The sequence below is a fragment of the Camellia sinensis genome, chromosome 9 (genome assembly GCF_055761805.1).
Source record: "Camellia sinensis isolate YWXY chromosome 9, ASM5576180v1, whole genome shotgun sequence".
NCBI classification, from domain to species: domain Eukaryota; kingdom Viridiplantae; phylum Streptophyta; class Magnoliopsida; order Ericales; family Theaceae; genus Camellia; species Camellia sinensis.
This window is the reverse complement of record NC_138969.1, coordinates 127,712,840-127,736,867: the sequence shown is the minus strand read 5'-3', so window position 1 is coordinate 127,736,867 and position 24,028 is coordinate 127,712,840. Positions and strand designations below refer to the sequence as shown.

Sequence of the window (24,028 nt, the reverse complement as noted above, 5' to 3'; positions counted from 1 at the left end):
CTGCAGATTTGCTATACACCCAGTTGTAGCGTAACCCCTCTGTGGGAGAAATTCACTATTGTGAACAAGAACAAGAATATGGTAGAATACCAGGGGCAAGAGCCCACAACTTCCTACTTATCCATCAACCACCCAGGGGAGGGATAAAAAAAGAGAGATTGAAGAATAGAGAGATGTGCGCTGAGAGAAAAAGCGAGGAAAAAGGGCTTTTTCAGAAAAACAGAGCTTGAGGGCCGAGTGATGTGAGAATCACAAGTGAGAAAGGGTGGGAAACAATACCTGGGGAAACTGGCTCCTCGTGCACCGAGAGGTTTCTTGCCTTTATAACACAGCTGAGTGTTGTGTTTGTGTGTTTTTGTTTGTTTCGATTCTTGTTCTGAGTCGTTTGAGTGTCAATAGATGTGTTTAAGTTGTTTTACCTTGTTTTTCCTTTGTTGAGTTGTGTTTAGGTTGTTTTACCTTTTGTTTTCCGTTGTTGAGTCGTTTTGGCTGTGGTCAGTTGTAGGCTCAATACCCGGTTGAGAACCCTTATCTCATCTCACTTTAAAAAAATCGTTTTGTGCTCAGAGTGCCGTGTCATTCTCCACGTTTGTGCAAAACAGATTTTTTCTTTCGTAAAATCGCAGGGTTCAACCCAAGTCATATGAGAACAGTAAAAACCAGGACCCATCTAAAGCTATGAAAGTTTCGGCCTGCAAAGCAAACGAAAAAAGGGAAAATTTGGAGCGCCTAAGCTTATTTTAACTTTTGTAAGTTCTGTCACTACATCCCATATGTTCGGAATGAGCTATGTACCGAATAAACCGAGTACTATGTTATGAGCTGTGCTCAGAGTGAGCAGTGTGCTGTTACGTACCGTGTGTTCAAAATGACCAGAATACTGTGTTATGAGTTGTATGTTCAAAAGAAACAGAGTACAGTATTACAGGCTGTGTGTTCAGAATGAGCAGTGTGTTGTATGAGCTGTGTGTTCAGAGTGAACAAAATACTGTGTTAATTGTTTCAAAGCCAGAATGGCAATTAGATGTGCTCTTCCTGAGTACCATTCCCTGCTGGAGGCATCTTGGCTGTGTTTGCAATGAGTTCCTAGGGAAAGTTATGAATATGATCAGGACGAAAAATGGCATTTGTGGTTTCTACATGCAGATGTTGCTCCTTGTCAGCATTTCAGAACCTTTATGCTGTGAGTTAAAGGTAAGTATTCATAGAATACAAGAAGAGGTCCCCATCAGAGTAAAGCGGTTTATCGCCACTCACTCCATGAGGTGCTTTCTAAACTGCCGCTTTGTCTGTTTATTGCATTCCCTAAACATCATGCTCTATATTGCTTGTAACATGTACTGTATCATCGCACTTATTGCGTTTATTTGCATCTTGTGTTACCTTGTATCATTTATCCTTTTACGTCGAGCTGCGTTTAGGATCGTTGTCCTCCGGGACTTTCTCAGGTTGCGCCGAGCACGCACCTGATAGATTGTTGGACCTCCTCTCCCAATTTCAGCGTGGTTTGAGTGTCCCGTTCCTAACATAATTTCAGCGTGTTTGAAATTTATCTCAGGATGCCTGATGCGGGGGCCTGGGCGGGTTTTATCTCAGGTTGCGTTGTAGATGCGCTGGGCGGGTTGTGTTGGACCTCCTCTCACAATTTCAGCGTGGTTAGAGTGTCCCGTTCCTTACACGATTTCAACGTGTTTGGAATTTATCTCAAGTTGCGTTGTAGATGCACTGGGTGGGTTGTTGGACCTCCTCTCATGATTTCAATGTAGTTTGAGTGTCCCGTTCCTTACGCGATTTCAGCGTGTTTGGAATTTATCTCAGGACGTGTGATGCGCGGGCCTGGGAGGGTTTTATCTCAGGTTGCGTTGTAGACGCGCTGGGTGGGTTGTTGGACCTCCTCTCACGATTTCAGCATGGTTAGAGTGTCTTGTTCCTTACGCAATTTCAGCGCGTTTGGAATTTATCTCAAGATGCCTGATGTGCGGGCCTGGGCGAGTTTTATCTCAGGTTGCGTTGTAGACGCGCTGGGCGGGTTGTTGGACCTCCTCTCACGATTTCAGCGTGGTTTGAGTGTCCCGTTCCTTACGCGATTTCAGCATGTTTAGAATTTATCACAGGACGCCTGATGTACGGGCCTGGGCGGGTTTTATCTCAGGTTGAATTGTAGACGCGCTGGGCAGTTTGTTTTTGACCTCCTCTCGCGATTTCAGCGTGGTTTGAGTGTCCCTTTCCTCACGCGATTTCGGCGTGTTTGGAATTTAACTTAGGTTGTGTCGTATGCGCGCCTGATTGTTTGTTTTTCCTCCTCTCATGATTCCAACATGGTTGGAGTATTTTCCTCTTTGCATTCACCATTGCATTTTGCATGCATTGCATCGTGCTATCCTGCGCACCTTACCTGCACTCATTAGTGCATTGTTTGCGCTTTCTTGCGCACCTTACCTGCACTTGTTAGTGCATTGCATTGTTCGCGCTTTCGTGCGCATCTTACCTGCACTTGTTAGTGCATTGCTCGCGCTTTCTTACGCACCTCACTTGCACTTGTTAGTGCATAGCATCACACTGTCTTGTGCACTCTCTGGTCTAGGAGAACTTAAATTCTATATCTTTATTCGCATTGTCTTGTGCACTCTTTGGTCTAGGAGACCTTAAATCCTCTAAAGGTACAATTCCTTTGGTGTTTGTCATGCCTGAATGACTTCCAGTGGTCTGGTATAGCCACCTGCCTGTGTTTGCGGTGTGTTCTTAGGAGACCAACTGAGATGGTGGAAACTAGAGTTTGAATGGCTCATGCCTAGAATGCAAAGGTTCGGGATTTCCGAGACTACAGTCTGGTTTAAATACCCAGGGGTATATCCTCGGCTTGAAATCTGTATGGCAGCCCCATAGATTGAGATAGCATGTGTATGCGCCTCAATTCTGGATACTGAACCAACCTAGTCTGTCACCCTGTTGGAGAATAGGGAAAGCTGTGACCGTAGTCAGGGAGAAAAGTAGTACCTGCGATTCAACCGAGAAGAAGGGGAAGATTCTAACATCAGCATGAGGTAGGACATTGCCGTGGTAAGTCATTGCCAATTGCCCCTGTAAGGTACCTTCACCTCTTAGCTATTACATTGCATTTTAGCCACTACATTACAGTGCATTGCATAAATCCTGAATTTTCAAACCGGCTTCGCTTAGCGTATAAGTCCAATTATCAAACCAGCTTTGCGACAGCATATAAGTCCAATTATCAAACCAGCTTCGCGTAGCGTATAAGTCCAATTATCAAACCGGCTTTGCGAAAGCGTATAAGTCCAATTATCAAACCGGCTTCGCGTGGCGTATAAGTCCAATTATCAAACCGGCTTCGCGCAGCGTATAAGTCCAATTATCAAACCGGCTTCACGTGGCGTATAAGTTCAATTACCAAACCGGCTTTGCGCAGCGTATAAGTCCAATTATCAAACCAGCTTCGCTTAGCGTATAAGTCCAATTATCAAACCGGCTTCGCGAAAGAGCATAAGTCCAATTATCAAACCGGCTTCGCGTAGCGTATAAGTCCAATTATCAAACCGGCTTCGCGAAAGTTTATAAGTCCAATTATCAAACCGGCTTCGCAACACCGTATAAGTCCACTTATCAAACCAGCTTCGCATAGCTTATAAGTCCAATTATCAAACTGGCTTCACGAAAGTGTATAAGTCCAATTATCAAACCGGCTTCGCGACAGTATAAGTCCAATTATCAAATCGGCTTCGCGTAGCGTATAATTCCAATTATCAAACCGGCTTCGCTTAGCGTATAAGTCCAATTATCAAACCGGCTAAGTGAAAGCGTATAAGTCCAATTATCAAACCGGCTTCGCGTAGCGTATAAGTCCAATTATCTAACCAGCTTCGCGCAGCGTATAAGTCCAATTATCAAACCGGCTTCGCTTAGGGTATAAGTCCAATTTTCAAACTGGTTTCGCGTAGCGCATAAGTCCAATTTTCAAACCGGCTTCGCGTAGCGTATAAGTCCAATTATCAAAATCTTCCTGCATAACATTTTGAATCTTGCCCCTGAACTACGTTGGTTTGATTCTTTGCAAAGGGATACGTAGGCAGCTTGCGGGTTCAACCAACTACATCCGCATTTTATTTATTTGTCTAAGTCTTCGGCCTTGTCAAAAATGGGTCGTCTCTAGGCTTTGACATTCACTCCCATCATTTCTTGACTTACGAGTTCTGTCAAAGAGCGGCACCTGTAGACACCCCATTTTTGACCGCCCTTAAGACTTGCGCACTACTAATGGTTTACTCGGTGATGAATGTGCGCAAGGTAAAGGTTCAGTTTCTTCAGCTAGGAGAGAGTCAAATCTCAACTTCATACCCCTTTTGGACCAAAACAATCTTGATCAAAAGATTTTAGACCTTGAAACCCTCGCTTTCAAAATGTTTTAAAGATAAAGTTCCTATGATGTTCCGACGCTAGCATTTCGTTAAATGTTGCACTTTCGGTAAACCGAGCAAGGACAAGGTAGAAATGAATGAAAGAGAGATAAAATCATTGAAAAATCTTTCAAAACACATTGTATAGGGGTTTGGATTTGAAGAAAAGAGGAAAGGAGAGAAGAAAACTAGTTTGGGAGAAGTTCGGCATGAATTCGGGTAGGACCAAAACTGTGCAGCTTCACTAAAACAGGAATAACTTTTTTGCATGGTTGGAATTTGGATGCAAGGCCGATTCCATTGGAAAGATAACTTCTGGGGCTTCAATTTAGACACAAGAATAAGCTGAAAATGAGTTTAGATGAATGAGTTATGGCCATTTGAAGTTGGACCTAAAAAGTAGAATTTTCCTACCGACCAGAAAAACTAGCTGGCTGACCAGAAAGAGTGGTCGGCCGACCAGAGAAGTGGTCTACAGGTCCCAAACTCAGCTATTTATCCTCCAGCTGTCCCATAGACAGATATTTTCGAGCCAACTCTCATTTTTGCTATATATGAGGCTATATCTCTTATTTTCAATGGACAATCTTCTTGGACAAGCTTGGGAGCTTCTCACTCTAAAAAGGCTCTCTCTCTCTACAACTTCTAGGCCTGAATCTCTACCCCTCTCTCTATATACTCCACTCCCTTGCCCATTTTCTGCATAGAAGTGCTTGAAAGTGAAGAAGTGCTTCTAGTTTGCCTAGGCATCCTTCATGAAAGTTAACCACCATTGGGCTAAGGTTCTTTGAGGATCATTTTGAGCTTCAAAAGTTGGTCTTGGCTCAGATTTTGGGCTGGTTTTGCACTGCTTCAAGGGTAACCCTCATTTTTCCCTTTTTAAGCTCTATTTTGAGTACACTCTTAGCCATATTTACATGCATATTTTGGATTAACTTTCAACTGAAAAAAGCTTTATTTTTGGGTACTTAACATGTTTGTTTAAGGCCCTTTTGGTGTTAAGGGTCTTCTACCCTCTTGCATGCTTTATTTGGCCTTGTTTTGTACCATGCCATAAGGCCTTTGAGTTAATCTTTGCTTGCTCTTTTAGCCACTGAAATCCTGTGGATTTTCAGTGGTTTCCATGTAGTTTTGAAGCCCTAAATCCGAGAGGGGTGACTCCCTCTCTTCTTGCTTCATTTACTTGCATTTTTGGCCTATCAAAGGAGCATATATTTTCATACTTCCAAGGCTTGATTCAGGCCCTTTTTGGTGACTTTTAGGGCCTTCCTAGACTTTGTCCAGGGTTGGTTTGGTCACCTTGAGTTTCCCTGTTGCATGTGTAGAGTAACCCCCTTTCTGGCCTATCAAAGGAGCATGTCATTCTAGCATGTTTTGACTATGTTTCAGTGGGTTTTTGGCCATCATTTGGCATGCCATGACTCTTTTTTTAGCTGGCTTGGTAGTCTCTCACATGCTTCATATCCTTGTAGTGCAAATCATGTTCACCAGCTTAGAATGCATGATGTTTTGGCTCGCTATGCTAGCATATTTTGGCCATGCTCCAACATGATTTTGTTCATATTTTGGGTTGCCCTAGCTCTATTTTGAGGTCCCTTGGTCGAATGATGCTTGCCAAGCATGGTTGTAGTGTAATAGCTTTGACTAGCTTCGAGTTTTGAGGTCCCTTGCATGCTTAACTTGAGGTGTTTTTCATGTTTTGCCATCATTGAGCATGATATTTCAGAGCATATAAGGTTGTACTATTCTCATGTTTATCACTCCTTCAATGTGTTTGAGTGTTGTGCTTGTATGCCCTATTTGTGAGCCATTGCATGAGCTTCATTTTTGTACCTTTCAAGCCATCATCCCAACTCATTTTTGCTACTATTTTGGCCTGCATAGGGTCTGTTTGGGATTGGTTTGGTCATATGGACATTGCATTGCATACCTCTAGTATGATGCACTTCACTAGTTTCGGTGCTTGAGTCTTTCAAAATGCATTGCATGAGTTGTTTGCATGATTCGGAGCTATTTTGTATGCCATCTCAGAGCTGGAACATATGCCATTGCATTCCATGTTTAACCTTTTCAATGCTCTTGGAGAGTTGTATCTTGTGCCTTAGGCTTGGAGCCCTTGCATTGTGCATGCTTGCATGTGTGTTGTTGCCTTGATTTCATCATCTTTGGCCACTGATTTGGACATGGCTGAGGCCTATCCATCTCGGTTTAAGTCCATTTTTCATTGAGTATGCTATTGTAGTTCATAGCATTGAGTATGCCATGTTGTCGCATGATTGATCATTGCATTGCGCATGCCTTGTTCATTTCATTGTCTATGTTAGTTTCCACGTGCATTGTGTATGCTAAGTGTCATGTGCATTGAGTATGCCATTGTTAGTTCATAGCATTGTGTATACTAGTTGCATGTTTGCATGATATCCCTTGCATGTTTGCATGACTTAGTTGCATTGCATTAAGATTGCATGCTAGAGTTGCATTTGTGCATGCATTGTTTCTTGCATTGTGTTTGGGATAGGAGTTAGCCCGAACACGGGAAATGAGGGACGTTTCGTACTTGAAGTGATGAAACGTGCCGCGATTCCCGATTACCGACACTCTTGACTACCCATGACAGAGTTGTTGGCTTTAGGTGCTTGTATGTGCATTAATTTTACATTGAGTCGTACAATTCGGCTCCTCGGCCATCATGCATCGAGATGCGTGATTGGTGGCCCGAGGGTCGAGAGCTATACCCCCTTGAGCTTATGTAATGATAGGGAGGATAGTTGTGCATACATTTGTTGCTTAATACTTTGCCATGCCTCTCTCTTGCCCTCTATTGCAAAAAACCAGAAACTAGGAGAAGAAACTGGTCGGCCGATCGGATTTAGTGGCAGGCCGACCACTTTTTCTGGTTTTCACCACAAAAGGTGGTCGGCAGGTGGTCTCCAAGGCAAATAGCTACTCGACAGCCTTCTCACAGATTCCCAGGGTGCAGTTTCATCTCTCTGGAGCTTTGTGCAAGTTTCTGAGATCAATTGCAAACAAAGGCGAGTCGGGGCGTTGCGATGGATTTTCCGGTAAGGCGATTCGAGCATGCATGCATCTTTTGTCATCTAAAGTAGAGCTGAGGCAGCCCATTCTATGTAGTTTACATTCTAGTGCAACTGCTTACTTAGTTAGTTTGTCAATTGATTAGGGTTATGTAATAATTAGCTGTAATTTGTTATTCATTTTGTTTGTATAATAACTAGTTTCATTAGATTAGCCTAGATTAGCTAGTTGGTTCTGTATTTTTCATTCGGACCCTCCATCGAGAGGGCAAATTTTTTAATAAGTGTGCGTGTGTGTGATGCATGTTTTTCAACCTCCATTTCTTTCCCCTTGTTATTTACCAGCTTATGATGGTTAGTTTTAGGGCATGTTTCAATTAGCGTCCTTATGTTCGCATGTTTGCATTCATTCATCTGTCTTGCATGCACCGGGCTAACTGCGTTGTATTTTAATTCCAAAGTGGAATACATGTTATCTGTAGCATCTCATATGCCATCTTAGAATAACCGAGCCTATTTCTAGTTGTTTTTTTGCCTGTGTTGCATTAGCCATCTTAACATGAATTGGGATCATGCATTGATTACTAACTAGTTTCTGTTTTGGCTCGGAGTACTCGGTAAGTGTTTATGCTTTAGCATCCTTGCATGTGTGTGAGTGACTGCCATGATAGCATGCTTAGCATGAGGCTATTTGCTTATGTGATATAACTGCTTGAATGCCTGTGGGTGAAGGTTAGATTACTTGAATTGCAACAATTCGTTGATTGCGAGTTTTAAGCCCACTTCAGAGTGGCAAATCACCATGTTTTCTAAGCCCACTTGAGGATGGAAAAATCCGCATTTTAGCCTACTTGCGAGTAGCAAACCGCTTTCAAAAACAAACATGAGATGTTTTGTTCCAATTTAGGCAATTCAGTCTATACTTGTATGTTGTTCGCATCACATAGTAATTCTAGGCTAATAAACCAGAATAAGAACGCATGTGTTTTCAAAAACAAGATATCATGTTTAGTAGTGGCCGATCTTTGATCGGGCTAGCGGTGGTGCTCATTGCATGACCTTCCCCAATCGTACCCAAGTTCCCGAGCCGAGGCAACTTCGGTGATGACGGACACATGGCCTTAGGCAACGAGTAAGGGTTTCCTAAATTCCCCCAAAATAAAACATTTAGGTCGCGACTCTGTATGTGGCAAAGCAGTCCATGTTTGGCACTACTTTCTAAAAATCAGTTTTTCAAAATGATTTGTCGGATTTGGACTCCTTGGTGATTTATCAATCTCGCATTGCACTTTGCGAGATCATATTTAGAACCGTAACATTGAGTCCGAACTGTAGCAAAGCCGTTCATGTTCGAGGACGTCTACACCTGCCTCAATCTGTTTGGTAACTTCTTCCTTGATCTTCAAAACCCAATCTGGGCGAACTCTACGCAGCTTTTGCTTAACTGGTTGGGCCTTAGGGTCAAGAGGGATCCGGTGCTATACAATCTCAAGATCGATTCCAGGCATGTCTTTGTAGGACCATGCGAAAACATCTTTGAATTTTTTTTAATAAAGCAATTAAACGATCGTGTTCCTCCGAAAACATGGTGGACCCGATCTGGACCAAGCGAGGATCTTCCTCAGTACGTACATTAATTGATATGATTTTATCCATCCAGGGCTTAACAGGCCTCTCCTTCTCATGATCAACCAAAATTTTCAAAATCGAAGTGATATTTTCCTCTTCGTTTATGTCAAAATTTTGAAAATTAAGATTAGTACAACAAACCAAAGGCACAGAGAAGTAGGTAAAATTCACAACATTTCCATTCAAAAAGTCTGGATCTTCGGTTACAGTAGACTCGAAAGAAAAGCTAAAAGATGACCTAGACAAGACCTTGGTATCCGGGTTACCACTCCCAGAAGTACCTAACTCAGAGGAACTCGAATTTGACTTTGACTCCATAGACTCAGTGGAATCAGATTCGGACTCACTATCCAATTTCGAACTGCCGATGATGCCTTGCTCAAATTTCCAGACCAGGTGTGGGGCCTCAGACGCATCCACGATAAGATGGAGAAATCTGCTGTCGGGTTATCCCCGATCATTGAGATAGTAAAACTATCCCCCAAGTTAACGAACTCAGCTTCAACAATAGAACTTAACAGTAGGTCAGCCAATGCTTTCCCCAACAGCTCTTCCTCTTTAATATCCAGACTTGCAGTCCCACCTTGATCTGTGCTAGGGCTTAGGTCTGCTTATTCATCCTCCTCTTCTGGTAATTGGTGTCCGAAGAAGATCTCGAACCCTGGATACCTTGTTTTTCTTTCCTTGTCAAACCAAGGCTCTAGGAATCCACAAAAGGGGAAGTCTTCCCCTTAAACGACAAAACATCCGTTCAAGGTCCGCCGTATTAGTTTGTGGATTAACTCGTACTACCTCCCAGTCCTCTTTGCTTTCAGCCTTCCTCGCAACTCCTCTTATTTTCTTTGTCAATCTGAAGTGGTAGGTTTGTATCCCAGCCCAAAAGCATGGGGGTTATGACTTATCTCCTTAGCAACAGTACCTATCTGCCTACCATTTTGGCCTAGTCTTGATCTGGGCATATGCCCTTGTTTGTTCATCATGTAGATGGATTGCGCACTCACGTAGTTCTTATCACCCTCTGCCATGATGGTTTGGACCACCCGAGCTTCTACCAAAGAGAAGCAAAAAAGGAACACGTCGTCCTCTCCATGTGTGATTTCCTATAATGGCACAATGGTTCCCTGGAGAGGATTGATCATAGAATTACTGTACACAGTGGCAATCCCGCATTTGAAGGGGTACTTCACTAACTGATGGACTGTTAATGATACAGCCCTCATCTGATGTAGCCAGGGCCTTCCCAATAGTAAATTAAAAGTGGTCAGAATGTTCATGACATGGAATTCCACCTCATGCTTAGATGGGCCGATTAGCATATGGCTCTTGAACATTCCCATAACAACCTGGCTTGTAATGTCCTATGCCCGGCCGGCCTGAGTCGTAGGTGTAAACTAAACCGGCCTCAAACCGATGGCATAGGCAGTCCTCATTGGACATACATTGATCGACGATCCGGTATCTACTAATACCACAAGAATCCACTTTTTCTGACTTTCCAAGGTTACATATAAGGGCCAGTTGGGGTTTTCACCCTCTGGTGGCAACTCATTGTCTGTAAAAGATATTATCGGCGTAACGTCCCTAGTAGAGTACCCAGAAACTGTAGCTTACTTTTTGGGCTCCTTTCGGATATGACTAGCCCTATAGTTTGGACTTCCATGGTTCTAAATCTGATTTCACAAGTATAATGTGAAATGTGAAATAGTGAAAACACAAAAAGAATCGAAATTCGGCAATTCTTTTGGAAAATCGATGTTTGAAAAAATGGACTGCTTTGCCAGATTACAAAGTCGCCACCCAAATATTTTAGAAAAATTTAGGAAACCCGAGACTCGTGCCAAAGGCCACTTAGCCATCATCACCAAAGTGTCTCAACTCGAGAACTTACGTAGGAGAGGAGAAGGTCATGAATTGAACACCCCACTCGCCTGATCAAAGATCGGCCTCTACTAATCATGTTGTGTCTTCTATTTAAATTATATGCTCTTGTTCCGGTTATTAGCTATTTTTACTATGTGTTGCACATAAGTATAGACTAATTTACAAAAGTTGGAACACTTTGATTTCATGTTTGGTTTGAAAATTGTTTTTGATACATGTCACTTAAAAATGTGAGTTTGTATGTACATTAATGTATTTATCCCAATTTCGAATTTTAGCCTCCATCCATGAGCATTCAAACAGGTATATCATTTAAGCAATTAGCCTCATGGAAAGCATGCTAGACATGGCAACACAAACATTCGATACAAGATGCTAAAACTCAAAATTGCTCACCTAGTACTCCGAGCCAAAACAAAACAAAATAATTAGAAAATATGCATGCTCCTCTAATGCAATATGACTAAATGCAACGCACACAAGTATGTAATTGATAGGCTCGGCTATGAACATGGTATATGATTACAATTCAAGACATGAGATAAAGCACGTATATAAGCAATGAATTCAAACATTGACATTGGGTTAGTATGATGAGCCGAACCTTGGATGCATGCAAGACAATGGATGCAAATCATAAGAATACTAATTTGAAAAATGATGTTCTATACTAACCATCGTAAGCAAATAAGTAAAATGGAGAAAGATATGGGGTTGGAAGACATACAACTTATGACATGTTATCCCTCACATAAGAGGGTATGGATGGGTGGCCAAATGTCCGAATAAACTAACTATTACAAATCCGAATGAATGAATTAAAGAATTAACTAGTTAGCTACTTTATTACAACAAGGATAATAATGAGAAACAAACTAGCTATCTGAGTTAAATAGCTATAACAATTACAAATAAACAATAATAATTACAACAAGATAACTACAACAATAATGATTAATTACAACAATACTCGGAGCATTAATTTACAACATTGATGTAAGCGAGGATGCACAAGGGTTGCATGCACAGTGTCCAAGAACAGCTCTATCTGCCTAGGCCTACTCTGTTTCATCTTCAGCCACTATCCTCTTTTTTCTGCAAAACATACTGCTGAACAAACATTGATGGGTGGTCGGCCCCCAATGAAGCCCGACCAAGTCCAAAAAGGGCAGACCATGCCACAATTTCAAGCAAAATCTTGTTTTTGTGCTCTGAAGTGAAAATAGTGCAGACAGAGCAATGTCAAGCCCTGTTTGATCCTTCTGCCCTTCTCTGTCATGGAAGGCCTTAGGAGAAGAACGAAGTCATTTCCAAAACCATCAATGAGCAAGTGGATTACTTGATGATTTCGGACACAATTTGGATAAAGATCAATGAATGCAATGAATAACAACCACCCCTCTCTCCAATCATAGAGTAAACTCAAAGGGGAAGGTAGAGACGCTTCAAGGCTCATCGAAACATCGTGAATTGATGTAAGATAACCCTTGACACATTGGACTCGGCATAACGCCTAGCCGAACCTAAACAATATGACTCATTTTGTTTATGTTGGTTGGTTCATTTTAAGCCAATTTTCTTTGTCCTTTCCATTCTTTAGTCCTTTAAGTCCAAGGTGATGATTACGTCCACTAAATGCGAAGCGTGTCAAACAGGAAGTGATTCTCAACATGAAAGAGAGACTATACCATTGGCAATAAACCTCCGTAGAGATTAAGCCATTAAGCATAAATTTCTAGCTCATGTTTTGAACAACCATCAACCGGTTAAAACAACTAAATGAAAGAAATAGATGAAAGGTTGCTTGTTAAAATGAGGTTCTTAACATGGAAATTAATTAAAGAAAAGCTAGAACAACATGCAAAAAACTATGTATGCGGACATATGAGACAACAAGCAAAGTAATCAAAGTATGAATTAATTAAACAACCTAAGAAAGCCCTAAAACATCCTTTAATAGGTAAAAAAATAGTGGCTTAAAGTGTACGAAAAGAGCCTAAAAAGCTAAACAACAAATAAAGAAAATAAGGCGAGTAAGCAAGAACAAGGAGGAGTGGCTAAGCCCTCCACTTTTGAAACGTCAAAACATGATTTTTAGCCTCTTTTAAACTTTGAAAATCAATTTGGAAAGAAAAGAAAAAGGGTGTAAAACAAGGGTTTGAGCTATAGGTGAAGGTGGAAGAAAGAGTGTTAACTTTCTCTACCCTTTGGTAACTATCCAAACCCGAACTTAGAACTTGAAAGAGGATCAAAACAATATAAAAATACAAGAAACTTGATAGTAAAAGATAGGAATGAAACCAAGAGAGAAAATAGTAAGCTTATACCTCTTGAAGAAGGTAAGCTCTTTGTTTGTGAATCAAACTAAGTCCAAACACACTCTCAAGCCTGAATTGTGATGGTCAAGGCTCAACCAAGGTTTCAAGGCTAAGGTGTGAAGGTGTGTATGGTGTATGGATATAGGTTCAAGGTGGTAAGCTTGCTCAAAGGTTGTCTGCACAAGAAGAAGGAGTTCTCAAGATGTATAAGCTTTTTAGAAATTCTTCAACCCTCCAAACAGAGATACAACTTTGTTTTTATAGAATTTGAGCAAGAGGGGTCATAAATATCTTCAAAAATGGACAGCTGGATGGCTCCTGCCCAAAACAGTGTTTCTTGCTACCAAGGCATAGCCGGCCGGCCATAAATAGCCACAGGCAGCTCTCAATAAGGCACGGCCAGGCCTCAATGTGATCCCTTGTCTCTCTGCTTCAGACTTAACATAGGGTGACACAATGTGTAAAAATGGATTTATGGGGCATAAACAATGGGAATATGGAAGATTTGGAATTGTTTCGGAGCTTAAAAATTGCCCCTTTGTTGAGACCTCGAACCACGCACAGCACCACTTTCATCATCACGTGTACCGGGCAAAGAACTCGAGCCTTGTGGGTGGTCAAAAATGGGGTGTCTACAAATATAAGGATAGAAAATCATAAGAATTAATGTTTATTTGATTGACGTACTGTTTAAGCTCCTATTTTGTTAATTCCACTTGTTGCTTCTTTGGTTAATAAGAAATTCAAGGAAAATTTGAGCCTTATTTTCTTTCATAAACTTTCGCCAATACCCTCTCAAACTTATTAAAATAAATATCAACAAAACCACAAACAATATAGACATCTTTAAAAATTCAAACACCTTCTAACATCAAACACCTTAAAATAACCAAACACCTTAAAACAACCATGTTTTCTACTTTTTGTGTATTCCAAAAATACATTCTCAAACTTATTAAATTAAATATCAATAAAACCACAAACAACATAGACATCATTCGAAACTCAAACACCTTCAAATATCGAACACCTTAAAATAACCAAACACCTTAAAACATCACAATCTACTATCAATCAAATACCTTGAATGTTTTTGAATCATGACTCATATCCAATTATACTATCACTTTGTCAATATATATTTTTTCCTTTAGTCGATCTAGAGGCTCATGGGTTTGGTTGTTGAACCATACTATATTTGTTATTTTATAAGGTATGCATCTATTTTGTTTCATATATTTGTTATTTCCGATGGCGCTTCTGACTACACAAAAAACCTCCTACAGGTGTTAATTTTACTCTCTTCTTGTTTGGTTGCTAAGAAAATCTAATACAATGATAGAAAATCATAAGAATTAATGTTTATTTGATTAACGTACTGTTTAAGCTCCTATTTTGTCAATTCCACTTGTTGCTTGTTTGGTTAATAAAAAATTCAGGAAAAATTCGAGTCTTATTTTCTTTCATAAGGTTTCCCAATCAGTTTTTGGCAAATTTTGGTTTATAGTAAATCATAAGAATCAATGTTTATTTGGTTGCTTGCTTGGTTACTTAAAGAATTTCGGAGAACTTTTAATCTTATTTTCTTTCATCAATATATATATTTTTTTTCCCCTATAGTGTATCTAGTGGCTCATGGGCTTTGGGTGTTGAACCGTACTATATTTGTTATTTAATAAAGTATGCATCTCTTTTGGTTCATATATTTGTTATTTTATAAGTTATGCATCTCTTTTGTTTCATGTTTTTCTGATGATGTTGATCCTAGGTTTTAAATCTACCAGCAACTTCGCAAAATATTTCGGTGTTTTGGTTTTTGTGTGTTCTCTATGTATCAAGACCATCAAGGTATCCAATTACACTATCACTTCATTAATATTTTTTTTTTTTCGTTAGTGTATCTAGAGACTCATGGGCTTTGGGTGTTGAACCATGCTATATTTGTTATCACCTAAAATTTGGTTAGCTGATAATAGTGTAATCAAGCATACTACTCGTCAAAAAATAAAAAATAAAAAAATCTAACTGCTCTCCTATGCAACAATAAAATTATCAAAATTATTCGTTGAAAAATATTTCTCATATCATTAAAAATTATTAATTGACTTAATAATTTATTTAAAAAAAATTAATTTTTAATATTAAATTAAAATATTAAGATGTATCATAGAATCAGATAGAATATTATGGGGGAAAAAAAATGAACTTAAATTTTGTTGGTATTATTTTTACATTTTTAATCATGTGGAATGAAACCCACTCCAACTCTATGATGATGACGATTCAAGCTTTCGCTCGGATATTAATATTTTAGTAAAAAAATTAAAATATTATTTGTTATTATATAATTTTTTTATATATTTTTTTCTTAATTAATTAAAAATAGGGGCACACCATTGTTAGTTTTTTTTTTTTTTTTTTCTCTTTTTAATTTCCAAACCTCTATCATTTTAATACACAAGATAGGTGTCAACTTTTTAATTTCGCACCATCATATAAGGTAAATTTTCTTGGCATGTTGAAAAATTTATACTTATCATGTTGTATCATTATAGATAAATTAATAAGTTTTGGACTCATGACTCATATCCAATTACACTATCATTTTGTCAATATATATATATTTTTCCTTTAGTCTATCTAGAGGCTCATGGGCTTTGGGTGTTTTCTACTGTTTGTGTATTCCAAGAATACCCTCTTAAACTTATTGAATTAAGCATCAACAAAACCACAAACAACATAGACATCTTTCGAAATTCAAAAACCTTCAAACATCAAACACCTTAAAATAACCACACACCTTAAAACATCACAATCTACCATCAATCAAATACCTTGAATGTTTTGGACTCATGACTCATATCCAATTATACTACCACTTTGTCAATATTTTTTTTTTTTTCCCTTTAGTTTATCTAGAGGCTCATGGGCTTTGGGTGTTGAACCATCCTATATTTGTTATTTTATAAGGTATGCATCTATTTTATTTCATATATTTGCTATTTCCGATGGCGTCTCTCACTACGCCAAGAACCTCCTATAGGTGTTAATTTTACTCTCTTCCTGTTTGGTTGCTAAGAAAATCTAATATAAGGATAGAAAATCATAAGAATTAATGTTTATTTGATTAATGTACTGTTTAAGATCCTATTTTGTCAATTCCACTTGTTGCTTGTTTGGTTAATAAAAAATTCAGGAAAAATTCGAGTCTTATTTTCTTTCATAAGGTTTCCCCAATTAGTTTTTGGCAGATTTTGGTTTATAGTAAATCATAAGCATTAATGTTTATTTGGTTGCTTGTTTGGTTACTTAGAGAATTTCGGAGAACTTTTAATCTTATTTTCTTTCATTAATATTTTTTTTCCCCTTTGGTGTATCTAGGGGCTCATGGGATTTGGGTGTTGAACCATACTATATTTGTTATTTTATAAGATATGGATCTCTTTTATTTCATATATTTGTTATTTTATAAGGTATGCATCTCTTTTGTTTCGTGTTTGTCTAGTGATGTTGATCCTAGGTTTTAAATCTACCCTAGCAACTCTACAAAATATTTCGGTGTTTTGGTTTTTGTGTGTTCTCTATGTATCAAGACCATCATGGTATCCAATTATACTATCGCTTTGTCAATATATATATTTTTTCCATTAGTGTATCTAGAGACTCATGGGCTGTGGGTGTTGAACTATACAATATTTGTTGTCACCTAAAGTTTGGTTAGCTGATAATAGTGTAATCAATTATACTATTCAAAAAAAAAAAAAAAAAAAAAAAAAAAAAAAAAACTAAAACTGCTATCCTATGCAACAATAAAATTATCGAAATTGTTCATTGAAAAATATTTCTCATATCATTAAAAATCGTTAATTGACTTAATAATTTATGTACAAAAATATTAATTATTAATATTAAATTAAAATATTAATATGTATCATAGAATCAGATAGAAAAAAAAAAAAAAAAAAAAAAAAAAACTGAACTCAAATTTTATTAGTATTATTTTTACGTTTTTAAGTTATTATATCATTTTTTTTATTTTTTTATTTTTTTGTTGACTAATTAAAAATAGGGGCACGCCATTGTTAGTTTTTTTTTGAATTTTTTTTTAATTTTTGTTTTTTAATTTCCAAATCTCTATCATTTTAATACACAAGGTAGGTGTCAACTTTTTAATTTCGCACCATCATATAAGGTAAATTTTCTTGGCATGTTGAAAAAATTATACTTATCATGTTATATCATTATAGATAAATTAATGGTTGACTCCTGTGATATACAGGTTTTTTTTTTCAAATAATATTTTTATATTACAACGTATGTGTTACAAAAATTTTAATTTAAATTTAAAATTAAAGCGTAATTTTAATTATTTATTTTAATAATCATTATAGCGATCCGGGTTTAGACACGATCCATTTATATTTTTTCAATCCAGAAAACCATATTAATTGATGCCTCTTAATTATTATTTTTTATCAAATAGTTCAATATAGGCACTTCCTCTTCTCATGTGTAGCTCAAATTAATTTTTTTTTCCTTTAGGTTTTAATTATTTTTTTTCCTAGATTATTGATCAAAACACGAACAGAAAATACTCCTCCACCAACAAAAACAAATGGACAATATCAATGCTATGAACTTGTATGTCAATTTCGATGAACAAATAAAAAAAAATGTCAATGATTTATTACAGCTACTAATCAAAGGATTTATCACAAATGCAATATCTAAACGTCGTGCTTGACAAAACAATCGATATGCCAGATTTACACCTCAACAATGAAAACAAGATATTAAAATATTTCAAATAATAGGAAAAGAAAAAACAAAGATCCAAACACATTTAACAACACAACTTATTCTTGGGAAAGGCATGACAAGACAACTCCAACGAATGGTAAACACGCAACATTAATAATTATTTTTGACATCTTTACTATATAGACTTGATTCTTGTTAAATATAATAACTATATATTCTATTTATCACACTTGCCATATATCTATATTACCATATTAGGCATTACCATATTGTGCATTACCATATTACCTTCTCCTTCTCCTATATAAAGGAGTCTTCTATTCACTCATATTAATTATTGAAATATACAGAGTTATATTCTCTCTCTCTCTCTCTCTCTCTCTCTCTCTCTCTCTCTCTCTATCTTAGTTTCTTTATTCTCATAACATGGTATCAGAGCCAGAGGGGCCGGCTTAGGTGGTTCACATGGTACATCACCATGCCCACCATGATATAGGGCTAAGGTGGTTCACATGGTATATCACCATGCTCACCATGATCTAAGGATAATATTCTTTGTTCTCATAACAGGGTAAGGATTGTTTGGCGAACACATCCCTTTGATACCATCACAGTAGATTGAGCAACATAGTTCCCATACGGATCTTGAACAGGCATCAAGAAATTGGGACTCTTAATGATCTCCTTGATGATTTGCGCGGCTTGATCTTCTCCAGCCTCTTTCAAACAGTTCTCCACCACATTGCTCTTATATTTATTAAAGGAGAGGCTGACATAATTCCCTGCAAGTTGTGCAAATATGCCTGCTTTGGCATGTTGTACATATGGTTCCTTCATTGCTAGTATAAACTGCATAACATAGTTCCCATAACGACTTTCAGAGAGGACAAGTGTGTTGGCAGCAATTTTAGCAACGACATGATTGACAAGCTCTCCCTGAGAATGTGCGAGACAGTGCTGCAACACACAACACCCTGATTTTTCTATGGCTATGTCTAGACAGTTATCTTCTAATTCATCTAGAATATGCATATTATCCTCGTTAGAGAAGATTTTCAAACAATATTGAATTACGTGATTGCCATTCATGTGATTGGTCAAGTAGACAGTGAACCACCCTAGAACAAACATAAGTTTATAATTTCACTCTTGGGTGGTCAGATATTCTAGCAATTTCGGCATTGCGTGAGTTCCATGTGTGTCACAACATATAGTCATGAACTATCGATCATCACTGATCACCAGAAGAAGAATTTGAGTAATCGGATCTGAATTACAAAATCCAAAAAACTTTTGAATGAGAGAATTCCCAAACTGATGTACCATTAACTCGCGAACATGATCTTTGAGCTCGAAAACAACATCTTAGTCTCCTCAGGGTTAGCCTCCTCAATCTTCTTTTGCACGTAAAGACAACCGTGCTTATCCTTAGCCACTAAAACTACTATGCCCCTCAGAGCTCTGCTCCACTCTGTCTTCCCCTCTACTTCAACCTCAATCAAGGTAAGGATTGTTTGGCGAACACATCTCATTGATACCATCACAACAAATTGAACGACATAGTTCCCACAAGGATCTTGAACAAACATCAAGAAATTGGGACTGTTAATGATCTCCTTGCTGATTTGCACGGCTTGATCTTCTCCAATCTCTTTCAAACACTTCTCCACCACATTGCTCTTATATTTATTAAAGGAGAGGCTGACATAGTTCACTGCAACTTGCGCAAATATGTCTGTTTTGGTGTGTTGTACATATGCTTCCATCATTGCTAGTATAAACTGCATAACATAGTTCCCATAACGACTTTCAGAGAGGACAAGTTCGTTGGTAGCAATTTCAGCAACGAGATGATTGACCGGCTCTCCCTGAGAATGTGCGAGACAATGTTGCAATACACAACACCCTGATTTTTCTGTGGCTATGTGTAGATAGTTATTTGCTAATTCATGTAGAATATGCATATAATCCTCGTGAGAGAAGAATTTCAAACAATATTGAATTACGTGATTGCCACTCATGTGATTGGTCAAGTGGACAGTGAACCACCCTAGAACAGACATAAGTCAGTATTTTTTGTCTTGGGTGGTCAGATATTCTAGCAATTTCTACATTGCATGAGTTCCAAGTGTGTCACAGCATATGGTCATGAAGTAACGCTCATTACTAATCACTAGGAGAAGAATTTGGGTAATCTGATCTGAACTACAAACTCCAAAAAACTTTCGAATGAGAGAATTTCCAAACTGATGTACCATTAACTCGCAAACAGGATCTTTGAGCTCAAAGAACAACATCTCAGTTTCCTCAAGGTTAGGCTCCTCAATCTTCTTTTGCAAGTAAAGACAACTGCGCTTATCCATAGCCACCCAAAATACTATACCCCTCAGAGCTCTACTCCACTGTGTCTTTCCCACTACTTCAACCTCAATCAGGCTAAGGATTATTTGGCAAACACATCCCTTTGATACCATCACAGCAGATTAAGTGACATATTTCCCATAAGGATCTTGAACAAGCATCAAGAAATTGGGACTGTTAATGATCTCCTTGATAATTTGTGCGGCTTGATCTTATCCAGCCTCTTTCGAACACTTCTTCACCACATTGCTCCTCTATTTATTAAAGGAGAGGCTGACATAGTTCCTTGCAAGTTTTGCAAATATGTCTACTTTGGCATGTTGTACATATGGTTCCTTCATTGCAAGTATAAACTACATAACATAGTTCCCATAACGACTTCTAGAGAGCACAAGTGCGTTGGTAGCAATTTCAGCAACAAGACGATTGACAGGCTCTCCCTGAAAATGTGCGAGACAGTGTTTCAATACACAACACCTTGATTTTTCTATGGCTACGTCTAGACAGCTATCTGCTAATTCATGAAGAATATGCCTATTATCCTCGACAGAGAAGATTTTCAAACAATATTGAATTATGTGATTGCCTCTCATGTGATTGGTCAAGCGGACAGTGAACCACCCTAGAACAAACATAAGTCTGTATTTTTTCTCTTGGGTGGTCAGATATTCTAGCAATTTCTATATTGCATGAGTTCCAGATGTGTCACAGCATATAGTCATGAAGTAACGCTCATCACGGATCACCAGAAGAAGAATTTGAGCAATCTGATCTGAATTACAAACTCCAAAAAACTTCTGAATGAGTGAATTTCCAAACTGATGTACCATTAACTCACGAACATGATTTTTCAGCTCGAAGAACAACATCTCAGCCTCCTCAGGGTTAGGCTCCTCAATCTTCTTTAGCAAGTAAAGTCAACCGCGCTCATCTTTAGCCACAAAAAATACTATACCCCTCAGAGCTTTGCTCCACTCTATCTTTCCCTCTACTTCAACCTCAATCAGGGTAAGGATTATTTTGCAAACACATCCCTTTGAAACCGTCACAGCAGATTCGGCGACATATTTTCTATAAGGATCTTGAACAAGCATCAAGAAATTGGGACTGTTAATGATCTCCTTGATGATTTGCAAGGCTTGATCTTCACTAGCCTGTTTTAAACACTTCTCCACCACATTGCTGCTGTATTTATTAAAGAAGAGGCTGACATAGTTCCCTACAAGTTATGCAAATATGTCTGCCATGGCATGTTGTACATATGGTCCCTTCATTGCTAGTATAAACTCCATAACATAGTTCCCATAACGACTTTTGGAGAGGACAAGTGCGTTGGCAGCAATTTCAGCAAGGAGACACTTGACAGGCTTTTCCTGAGAATGTGTGAGACAGTGTTGCAGTACACAACACCTTGATTTTTCTGTGGCTATGTCTAGAATATGCCTCTTATCCTTGCAGAGAAGATTTTCAAACAATATTGAATTACGTGATTGCTACTCATGTGGTTGGTCAAGTGGACAGTGAACCACCCTAGAACAAACATAAGTTTGTATTTTTGCTCTTGGGTTGTCAGATATTCTAGCAATTTCTACATTGCATGAGTTCCATGTGTGTCACAACATATAGTCATGAAGTAACGCTCATCAATGATTACCAGAAGAAGAATTTGAGTAATCTGATCTGAATTAAAAACTTCAAAAACCATCTGAATGGGAGAATTTCCAAACTGATGTATCATTAACTCACGAACATGATCTTTGAGCTCGAAGAACAACATCTCAGTCTTCTCAGGGTTAGGCTCCTCAATCTTCTTTTGCAAGTAAAGTCAACCGCGCTTATCCTTAGCCACAAAAAATACTATACCCCTCAGAGCTCTATTCCCATCTGTCTTTCCCTCTCCTTCAACCTCAATCAGGGTAAGGATTATTTGGCAAACACATCCCTTTGATACCATCATAGCAGATTGAGCGACATATTTCCTACTGGGATCTTGAAAAAGCATCAAGAAATTGGGACTGTTAATGATCTCCTTGATGATTTGCGCAGCTTGATCTTCTCTCGCCTGTTTCAAACACTTCTCCACCACATTGCTCATGTATTTTGTTAAAGGAGAGGCTGACATAGTTCCCTGCAAGTTGTGAAAATATGTCTACTTTGGAATGTCGTACATATGGATCCCTCATTGCTAGTATAAACTGCATAACATAGTTCCCAGAACGACTTTCAGAGAGGACAAGTGCGTTAGTAGCAATTTCAGCACGGAGACGATTGATAGGCTCTCCCTTAGAATGTGCGTGACAGTGTTGCAATACACAACACCCTGATTTTTCTGTAGCTATGTCTAGATCGTTATCTGCTAATTCATGTAGAATATGCCAATTATCCTCGTCAAAGAAGATTTTCAAACAATATTGAATTACGTGATTGCCACTCATGTGATTGGTTAAGTGGGCAGTGAACCACCCTAGATCAAACATCAATCAGCATTTTTCCTCCTGGAGGTCAGATATTCTAGCAATTTCTACATTGCATGAGTTCTAAGTGTGTCACAACATATAGTCATGAAGTAACGTACATCACTGATCACCAGGAGAAGAATTTGAGTAATCTGATCTGAACTACAAACTCCAAAAAACTTCCCAAAGAGAGAATTTCCAAACTGATGTACCATTAACTCGCAAATAGGATCTTTGAGCTTGAAGAACAACATCTCAGTCTCCTCAGGGTTAGGCTCCTCAATCTTCGTTTGTAAGTAAAGACAACCGCGCTTATCCTTGGCCATCAAAAATGCTATAACCCTCAGAGCACTGCTCCACTCTGTCTTTCCCTCTGCTGCAACCTCATTCAGGGTAAGGATTATTTGGAAAACACATCCCTTTGATACCATCACAGCAGATTGAGTGACGTATTTCCCATAAGGATCTTGAACAAGCATCAAAAAATTGGGACTGTTAATGATCTCCTTGATGATTCCTACGGCTTGATCTTCTCCAGCCTTTTTCAAACCCTTCTCCACCACATTGCTCCTGTATTTATTAAACGAGAGGCTGACATAGTTCCTTGCAAGTTGTGCAAATATGTCTACTTTGGCATGTTGTACATATGGTTCCTTCATTGCTAGTATAAACTGCTTAACATAGTTCCTATAATGACTTTTAGGGAGGAAAAGTGCGTTGGCAGCGATTTCTGCAACGAGACGATTGATAGGCTCTCCCTGAGAATGCACGAGATAGTGTTTCAATACACAACACCCTGGTTTTTCTATGGCTATGTCTAGAAAGTTATCTGCCTATTTCATCTAGAATATGCCAATTATCCTCGTGAGAGAAGATTTTCAAACAATATTGAATTACGGGATTGCCACTTATGTGATTGGTCAAGTGGACAGTGAACCACCCAAGAACAGACATAAGTCTGTATTTTTTCTCTTGGGTGTTTAGATATTCTATCAATTTCTGCATTGCATGAGTTCTATGTGTGTCACAACATATAGTCGTGAAGTAACCCTCATCACTGATCAGCAAAAGAAGAATTTGAATAATCTGATCTGAATTACAAACTCCAAAAACCTTCTAAATGAGAGAATTTCCAAACTAATGCACCATTAACTTGCGAACATGATCTTTGACCT

General features: G+C 38.4%; 1 protein-coding gene and 1 pseudogene across 1 annotated transcript; both read right to left on the bottom strand.

Moving 5' to 3' along the window:
- Positions 1–18,597: 18,597 nt before the first annotated feature.
- LOC145799745 (putative pumilio homolog 8, chloroplastic pseudogene) lies at positions 18,598–19,167 on the bottom strand (annotated as a pseudogene).
- Positions 19,168–19,361: 194 nt separating this feature from the next.
- LOC145799744 (putative pumilio homolog 8, chloroplastic) lies at positions 19,362–20,399 on the bottom strand. Its single transcript, XM_082889375.1, has 2 exons — positions 20,174–20,399; positions 19,362–20,086 (listed from the first exon to the last, which is right to left on the bottom strand). The coding sequence occupies exons 1-2, from the start codon at positions 20,397–20,399 to the stop codon at positions 19,362–19,364; spliced, it is 951 nt and encodes a 316-aa protein (XP_082745501.1).
- Positions 20,400–24,028: the final 3,629 nt, after the last annotated feature.